The sequence below is a fragment of the Homarus americanus genome, unplaced genomic scaffold, assembly GCF_018991925.1.
Source record: "Homarus americanus isolate GMGI-L3 unplaced genomic scaffold, GMGI_Hamer_2.0 scaffold18703, whole genome shotgun sequence".
Taxonomy (NCBI): domain Eukaryota; kingdom Metazoa; phylum Arthropoda; class Malacostraca; order Decapoda; family Nephropidae; genus Homarus; species Homarus americanus.
The window spans coordinates 5,255,059-5,264,534 of NW_024749779.1; the positions used below are offsets into that span (position 1 = coordinate 5,255,059).

The 9,476-nt window shown below is 39.2% G+C and overlaps 1 protein-coding gene across 1 annotated transcript; it reads left to right on the forward strand.

The window, feature by feature from the left end:
* Nucleotides 1–3,892: 3,892 nt before the first annotated feature.
* On the forward strand, nt 3,893–5,164 carry LOC121853832 (keratin-associated protein 5-4-like). Its single transcript, XM_042348208.1, has 3 exons — nt 3,893–3,942; nt 4,460–4,688; nt 4,826–5,164. The coding sequence occupies exons 1-3, from the start codon at nt 3,893–3,895 to the stop codon at nt 5,162–5,164; spliced, it is 618 nt and encodes a 205-aa protein (XP_042204142.1).
* Nucleotides 5,165–9,476: the final 4,312 nt, after the last annotated feature.

Genomic DNA, 9,476 nt, shown 5'->3' on the forward strand with positions numbered 1-9,476 from the left:
CGGCTGCAACCCTATTAATAAACCGTTTATTATTATTTATACACACAGGTCTCAAAACAGTATCGTGGCAACTCTTAACATCTGACATAATTCCAAAACCCACCTACCTAGAGGGACAGCTAGAGACACCCTTCATATGGGTTAAAACTTACTTAAACACTTGTCATAAATCTTTTATAAGTTCCTTTAAGAATACATATGTTTCCACTTCCATAAACAGGCTAAGATAGATAAGTAATTTTATGTCTTGTGTCACAGTAAAAACTATTGTATAACCGATAAAGGGTAAAGCACTGCAGAAAGGGAAAAATATTCTATTCAAAATAATTTCACCAGCAGACAAGATTTTGAACGACTTCCAAGGAGTATTGTCATAAAATCGTAATTGGTGACGTCTCACATTTGTATTCCTATTAAATATAATTAAAATCAGTACATAGATTTTTTGGTATGAAAGAACACTGAAAGATAGAGTAGTGGGGTTTGCTCCTCCTTAGCCCTTCACAGACACATCACCGTATAAATGAGTAGTTAATTTTACAACCAATACTTATACACATATTCCCTGTATAATCTCCTTGTATAATAATCATGTCTATACACTTCAAGATCACTAATTCCAGAAATATTGAAAAGTATGTCACTGCTGCTGGTTTACACATCAAATACACATTTCCCCTGCATTTCAATACTCTAATCTGCCATTCACATTTTTCCGATAATGTTGGTCTATTCTAATTACGCTAATGACCACCGAGATAATTATCCCAGTTGCACGTCTTCGCCATTATTCTGACGGCAGTAAATGAGTCGCTTCATTAGAGACAGTTTTTATCTCAACTCTCTTACACTAAATACGAAGTTGAGAATAAAGGAAGGAAGATAATCACATGAAGGGAAAAAGTCAGTAAATTTATAAATAAGTTCATAAATAAGCGAGTAAATATATAGAATTCTTAAAATATTCATATCAGTAGGATAATCCACGAGATGGGTCCGTCTTCTATTTACACACTGAGGTTTTCTACTTTAAAGCTAAGTTTTAGAAATATTTCACTTTATGTGTGTGTGTGTGTGTGTGTGTGTGTACTACTAAGTGTCGTTTGCAGGCTCCAAAATATCAGTGTACAAATGGGGTAATTTTGACTTTGAGAATTTAGTTAATGGGGAGATTTGTTCAGTAAACCAGTTCTCTGAAAGCATACTCTATTTAAGTCAAAACTGATTTAATCTGAAAAAAGTAAGATTTTGAAAGTTATTCCCACGTTATTCCAATTATGAAGAATATATATTTGAAAAGTACATTTGGTTGATTACCATTACATGGTTCAACAACAAGCTAAGTTATCACGTACAAGTATGTTTAGGTATACATAAAGAAGAATAAGTAACAATTTCTTAATATTTGTAGTGTTTTATTTGCTGTAGCTCATGTATATTTTTATGCAAATTTTAACAAATTTTGGTAACAGTGTGACATTACTAAGTCTTGATCGAGTAAGGAGTAAAAAATAAAACAAATAAAATCCTAGATAATATAAAAATATGACAAATAAACGAGAAAAGGGTATCTAAAGCCACCAGGAAAATATTACCTTAGCGATGAGGTATCAGTTGTGGGTGTTGAGCCTCTACTGCTGTGAACACGTTGGGAATGTACTGGATCTGGCAGAGAAGGAAAACGTCTTCCTGTCTAGTTAAATTATTCTCTGGCTCACTCACTCAGACGTGCATCAGTCATTATTAGTATTCATGGATCAGAATTACACAACCTAAAAATAAATACATTAATACATTTAATTAACTTTGATATTTGGATTTATGAAATGAAGAAACAAAACAGATGTTTAGGGATAATATATTCATATACTTCTTCCTGAATACAATGTAATTTTCTTATCACATCTTAAGTTTCCTCTCTTCAGCCATTTTGATTTCTCAATGTTTAACGCAAAATATCTCTTTAACTTGTTTTCCTGTTTCCCATATGAAGATAAACATCATAAGTAACGTGATTATCTTTATTTTTCTGGTTCTCGCTAAACACACACGTCCATAGTTCCCGCTTCTCCTCCCAGGGAAAAAAATTAGAGAAAAAAAAGACTAAGTCATATGTTGTCATAGCTAACAGGGAGGGGCACAAATGGCTTCTTGAGAAAATAGACCATTTAAAACTTTTCGTCTTTGTCCCAGGAAACCAGACGCAAGTTTTAGGCTAACCCCCCCTCAATTGTTTCCCTGCCGTGTTCCAGCGTCAGTAAGGCCTGGACTCGACCTATCCTAGTCCCACCGGGTCTTGTTGGACTTGTTGTTCCAGCAAGTTGAGGCAGTTCCGGGCGATGACCTCGGCGCTCCAGGCCCTTCCACCTGCTGCCGTCGGACTTAATGGCTCCTTTGTTGTTGGTGGGGAGTCGAGTGGTCCAGGTGACTCATGGTGAATTGGTTCTCATAGTCCCCTTGGCTGATGAAGGAGTGGTTCAGGTGTTCTGTGACCGATAGGAAAGTGGTTTTCGTGCCTCTTGGGTGACAGAAGAGTGGTTCTTGAGACACCTGGCTGATGAAGGAGTGGTTCTTGAGATACCTGCTTGTTATAGGAGTGGTTCTTGAGACACCTGGCTGATGAAGGAGTGGTTCTTGAGATACCTGCTTGTTATAGGAGTGGTTCTTGAGACACCTGGCTGATGGAGGAGTGGTTCTTGAGACACCTGGCTGATGGAGGAGTGGTTCTTGAGATACCTGCTTGTTATAGGAGTGGTTCATGAGACACCTGGCTGATGAGGAAGTGGTTCTTGAGACACCTGGCTGATGAAGGGGTGGTTCATGAGACACCTGGCTGATGAAGGAGTGGTTCTTGAGACACCTGGCTGATGGAGGAGTGGTTCTTGAGACACCTGGCTGATGGAGGAGTGGTTCTTGAGACACATGAGACACCTGGCTGATGAGGAAGTGGTTCTTGAGACACCTGGCTGATGAAGGGGTGGTTCATGAGACACCTGGCTGATGAAGGAGTGGTTCTTGAGACACCTGGCTGATGAAGGAGTGGTTCTTGAGACACCTGGTTGATGAAGGAGTGGTTCTTGAGACACCTGGCTGATGAGGGAGTGGTTCTTGAGACACCTGGCTGATGAAGGAGTGGTTCTTGAGACACCTGGCTGATGAAGGAGTGGTTCTTGAGACTCCTGGTTGATTGATCACTTCATTCTAGCTGTCTCCGTCTTCCCGTCGTTCCCCTGTTGTACATTATTGATTTAAACACATTCTTCCAGTTTCTCTTCTCTCCATCTTCTCAAAGCGGTGCAATAGCTCTGTGGGATAAAGCGTTCGCCTCCTGTTCCAAAGGTCATTGGTTCGCGCCCAGGGCATACCCAGTTGTGCCTGAGTACCTAACTTTGGAGATGGGAAAGTGCCGGCCACAATGCCTCCCAGTGCACCGAGAGCCTTGTGTACAGTACAGTGTGCTGAATACATATTGCTCCCATCTTGGTTTGTTTGTTTTTCCTTTATGGTCCTTTCACTTCAGTAAATATAAGAACACTTTATATTTTACGTGTTTCTTATTTTGTTTGTTTGTTTGTTTCTTATCTAGTCTACAGTATGTATTGATGTTAAATATTTTTTTTCGTTTCTTATTTGTTCTTCAATTTGATTTCTAGATCAAAGGTGTTCGCCCATAAATCATTGTCTGTTAAATTATTCCTGAGTCTCTGTGTCCGCAATGTCCCTAACAAGAATTCAGGCCTACAGGATCTCTTCAGAAATTATTGTTCCTCCCTCGACCAAGTTATCGTAAAGTAATTTTTAAGTAAGTTTAAGATCTGTTAATTATAATTTTTTAGTGGATATATAAAGTACCTGTACTTAGTTGACAACGTGAAATATCTCATGAAATAAAATGACGCTCAACAGTGTAATACAAAGGATGGGTAACAAAAACAATGTGAGGTACATTTACTGTCTTCGATTTGCGTAGAGTGGCAGAATAAACTCAATACACCTGTCCTGGGCTGTTGTTGTGGCTCTGTTCCTGTGTATAGGTGGTCTCTGGAGACTAACTAGGAGGGGTGGTGTTCGAGAGGCGTTTTTGTTTCCGCCACTTAGAGCGGCTAGTTTATTGAGCACCCCATACTCATCTTGTGGGCAGTAACGCAAAAGAATTACAGAGTAAAGTTCACAAATGGTCTGTATAACTAAGCCCCGTGGTCAGGATATTAAGACATTGGAAGTACAGAGTATTTCAAATAAATTCTTTGTTTAGGTCTGTACATAGAGGGTAACTTATTGTCAACTGCGTGAGTACAGGAGTGTGAGGCAGTATGTCTGGCCGCACGCTTTGTTATTCACATTTGCGTGAAAGGTAGTCAGGCATATTATGTGTTTGATTTTATGTACGGGAAATGAAATACCTACTTGGTGCAGCAAAGTGGATACAATCTTAATGTGTCGGCTATCTTGCCATTAGAGGGAAAGCTGGTATCAGGGGTGGTGTTCAAGAGACAGCTGGTATCAGGGGTGGTGTTCAAGAGACAGCTGATATCAGGGGTGGTGTTCAAGAGACAGCTGATATCAAGGGTGGTGTTCAAGAGACAGCTGGTATCAGGGGTGGTGTTCAAGAGACAGCTGATATCAGGGGTGGTGTTCAAGAGACAGCTGATATCAGGGGTGGTGTTCAAGAGACAGCTGGTATCAGGGTCAAGAGACAGCTGATATCAGGGGTGGTGTTCAAGAGACAGCTGATATCAGGGTGGTGTTCAAGAGACAGCTGGTATCAAGGGTGGTGTTCAAGAGACAGCTGATATCAGGGGTGGTGTTCAAGTGATATCAAGAGACAGCTGGTCAAGAGACAGCTGGTATCAAGGGTGGTGTTCAAGAGACAGCTGGTATCAGGGGTGGTGTTCAAGAGACAGCTGATATCAAGGGTGGTGTTCAAGAGACAGCTGGTATCAGGGGTGGTGTTCAAGAGACAGCTGGTATCAGGGGTGGTGTTCAAGAGACAGCTGATATCAGGGGTGGTGTTCAAGAGACAGCTGATATCAGGGGTGGTGTTCAAGAGACAGCTGATATCAGGGGTGGTGTTCAAGAGACAGCTGGTATCAAGGGTGGTGTTCGAAGTACAGTTGGGTTCAGGGGTAGTGCTCAAGGGACAGCTGGTTTCAGGGCGCCATAAACCTTAACTCTGTAATCATCATCAGATTTTTTCTCTCTGCTTTTTATGTTCCTTTATGTTCAAGTTTCATGTGTTTATTATCATTATTATTATTATTTTTTTTCTTTTTATTATTATTATTATTATTATTATTATTATTATTATTATTATTATTATTATTATTATTATTATTATTATTATTATCATCTCTACAAAATATAGGTGTATTTCGAGTAGAGGCCAAAAATTAGGAAGAAAATAAGAGACACGAAAATAGATTGACCAATTCTCATGACACCTTAAAGCGAGGATGAACACAGGACTAACAGCGGCCGTATGTCCATTTCACCCCCAACAAACACACGCTGTTGCTCGAGTGGACGCTCACACTCCCGCCATTAAAGGAGACACAGCTATGGTCTCCGGGATAATCGCTTTACCCCAGTGACTCAATGGCCACTCTCAGGGCTGAAGCGCCGCCAGTTGAGAGTCAGGGGTAGTGACGTGTAGGAGCCGGAATGCACCGGGATCACCTCAGATTGGTTATAACTGGTATACGTAAAGGTTTTAGTTAGGATATTTAGAACTGTGTGTGTCTGTATTTCTTAATGGAGAAAATGTATTCGAATTTTTCGGGGGGATGAGGAACCTAAATTAAAGAATTCAGTTGAATTTCAACATTGGTGTACGAAAATAGTTTATTTCAAGTGAGGACACAAATCCAACTTAAAGCCTGAAATCCATATCTTATAGTCAGTAAACGTGTGTGACTTTGTAGTCTTGAACACGACGTCTATATCGTCAGTGAACATAATCATGGCAATTAAACCACCGAATGGGAAATACCAGCCATAACCTCTGTCTAACATCGACGTCCAGACACCCGAGTCATCCTATAGAATAGGTTATTCTCTCAGGCGAATTCACTGGAAAACGGTGTTGAATATAAGACGTAATAGCCAAATAATGGATTAAAGTTTTTTATTTGTGAAAATTGATGTTGGGGGATGACAAGGCAAAACTATCGACAGATTGTTATTTTTTTTGTATCCCAGGGTTGTTGTCAGACCTGCCTATATTGGGTGAAACTTGTGACCACGTGATATAAATACAGTATATGGGTAAAGGAATAAACAAAACCACCTCGCAGTCTCGTTTGCATGACTGCGCTTGTAAAGAATCTGCATATTGTGAGTTTTCACAAAAAGCTAACAGTTATTTCGCTGCAGGTTCTTGACGTTGTAAACACGTGTCAGTCTCCTGAACCAACGGCGGTTTGTTTAAATATTCCGTGTTGACTGACCCACAACACTTGGTCTCGGCAACACTGTGTTCCAACACGACAATGGTCACATATATTCTTCATGTCCTGTAGTGTTCAGCTTCAGACCATAAGGCCAAAATCTAATCTCGACATTTGAAAATGATGAAGTAGGAATTGTTGAAGGATTATACTCTGAGCTTTGAACGATCTTCCCAAGTACAAGAAGTTTCCAGCGCCGTGATTTAAGTCATGCAATTTAATAAACATAAGGGTTTGGTTGTTCTCCCTTTGATGACTGCACCCAACCACTGTCACTGTGTTCACCGTCACGGCCAGGTACACGTGTATGATGTCTTGGTTCCTTGATCAAGTTACATATTCTGATTTATGTCTCAGAGCCAGAGAGTTTATATTAAGACATTTCAGCACAATTATTACAGATTTGGGCATAAACACAGACGTAGTGCTTTGTAGTTTCTTAGTTTCACACAGGTGATGTTGTCAGCACTCGCTCCACGTCTTCCAGTCTCTTTGATGTTGATTAGCGCTTCTCTGGAGTGAGTTACATTAACAGTACACTCCAGCTAGGCGTTTACAGTGAGTTAATATAGATTCTTGTTAACTTGATTTGTTAATTATGTGGTAGGTAATGTGCGTGTTCGTGTGTTAATAAGACGTATTGTATTCCATCTTTTGGTTACTATTTAAAACAAATTGGTGTAGTTGATATTCTTTTAATACGTTTCATGTACAGCAGGACAAGGCACAGCTCGATGCGTGGTTGACAGGAGATGATTGATGAAGATGGGGTGGTGAGCGCTGGCCCGCCACTTACTCCTCCCACTCGCCCATCATGAGGAGCCAATGAGAAAAACGTCAATCCGCGAGGCACATCGTGGAGGAGTGGGGGAAGCTCAACCACAGATATTTGCTAACTATATTTTTTCGACGAATTATGTAGGAAGTTTGTTTGAAATGCTCTACCGAAATCAGTATATATTTATTCTGGTTTATGTTTGTTATAGCCGTCCACTAATATATTTTCTAATTTATTTATTTATTATTAATTTATTCCTTATTAATATATTTCTTTTTAACAGACACATGGAACAAGTGTGACTTTAAAGGAAGTTCGCTAGTCCAAATAGTTTTGATGAGTAATTCAGAGGTGTCATGTACAATTTCTAGGTATCATTTACGAAGGCGAGAAATTCATTATAATGCTGATTGTTCGCTAACATTCGAATTTTAATGAACAAGTAATGGTACGCTATATCTGAACAACCATGAACAAAATAGGATCCAGAAACTTAAAAAGATAGAATAAAATTTCAAAGCACTTGGCCACTATTGTCTGAATTTCAGCTTCCTAAATAAAAGTGTGTGAGATACCGCCTAGACAAGCACAAAATCAAACAAGCAAGAAAGCAATCGCACCAACCATACTATATATCTACCTTTCGAAACTCACATTCCAGAGTACGCTCCCCGCGCGGCACCTGGAATTTGATTGGGGATAGATGGAAGTAGTGTACAATAGCATCAGTACTAAACTAACTTAAACTAACCTAACCTAAATTAAGTAAAGCAGAAAGTCTTATGTGAAAGTGTCAATTTTACCATACATGTGATAATAGAAAGAAAATATTATCCTTACTAGGTTCCGTTTCATTTTCTAAAGTTTAACTGAACGAGTGCCTTGAGAGCGCCTCACACCTTTATATCGGCAACATCTGGGCGCCCGAGGCAGTGTGTAGGCGTGTGTAGCGCTCTAAGTGGGGAGCCTGATGGTACGTTGCCTTATTCCCGTCTTTATGTCGGAGCGTCATATTTGTTGATGGTATAGGAATTGTATGTATGTGTAGTGAATTTAATAATGTAACAGTACAATAACGACTAGAAATTGTCAGTGTTAACCAAAAAGAAACATAGTAAAATGAACCTCGACTCCATTACACGTGGGTGACACACACACATCACTACGGTCATAATTAAAGAATCAGTCTTGCTGTATATGTGGGAAGTCATTAGTATGTGAATAGAACCTAAAGGAGAGAAATAACAAAACTTCAAAAGTATCGAATTTGGGGCAATTATGGCTTCCAGGAATAAGCAATGTCGAAATCATTTTGATAGAGATTAACTAAAGGGTTTTATCGTGACAGCCTGAATGCCAACAGCTCTTCAGATGACGAGTGTTGGAGGGTCGTTTAAGATATGAGACGGATATCTAGTTTCCCCTGACGAGCTGTTGATGAAGTTAATGAAGAAAGAATATGTACAGGAAATCATCAGTAAATGTTATATATGAAGCCAAGCTGAGCGAGGGAGGTCCTGTAGTGCCTCTAACATTTTGATATTGGAGTTTTTAGGGATAAGAGGAGAGGAAGGAGTGAGGACGAACGATAAATGGAAAGGTGAAGAATTGAAGTGGAGAGGGAACGAAGGTAGAACTAGGAAAAGAAGTGTTTAATGAAGGGGTAAGAGGAAGACGGGTGAAACGAGGTAACGAGAGAAGAAGCGGAATGAGGAGAGTAAAGAAATAGCAGAGAGGTACAGAAGAGTTACCCTCTATACCTCCTTCAGCCAAGCACCTACTGGAGTATTCTTCAACCTGACAGATAAATGAGTCCCCTGCACTTTTAGCATTTCTCGTAACCTTGAGGTGTGTGCAGTGTGAGGCACGTTACATGTACACATGAACACTAAATTAATCATATTGCATCCTACATAAAGGGACATACTGTTTCTTTGAAAAGGTAATATATATATATATATATATATATATATATATATATATATATATATATATATATATATATATATATATATATATATATATATATATATATATATATATATATATATATATATATATATGGTTTAGAGAGCTGCTCAAGAGTGTATTTATCTAGTGCATATTAGACCATAAGATAACTTTGTTTAACGCTCTCAATCGTGTTAATTTCCCTGTTAAACAAAAGCATTATTTCTTGCACAAATTAAGGAATCCAAACTTTTAATCACCAATTTTTTATTCCGAGTTTATTCAACACTACCTGGGATAAC

Coding starts and splice junctions, on each gene's coding strand:
- LOC121853832 (XM_042348208.1), top strand. CDS start 3,893: ATGACGCTCAACAGTGTAATACAAAGGATGGGTAACAAAAACAATGTG. Junction 3,943..4,459: donor GGTAACAAAAACAATGTGAG/GTACATTTACTG, acceptor TCTTGCCATTAG/AGGGAAAGCTGGTATCAGGG. Junction 4,689..4,825: donor AAGAGACAGCTGGTATCAGG/GTCAAGAGACAG, acceptor TGATATCAAGAG/ACAGCTGGTCAAGAGACAGC.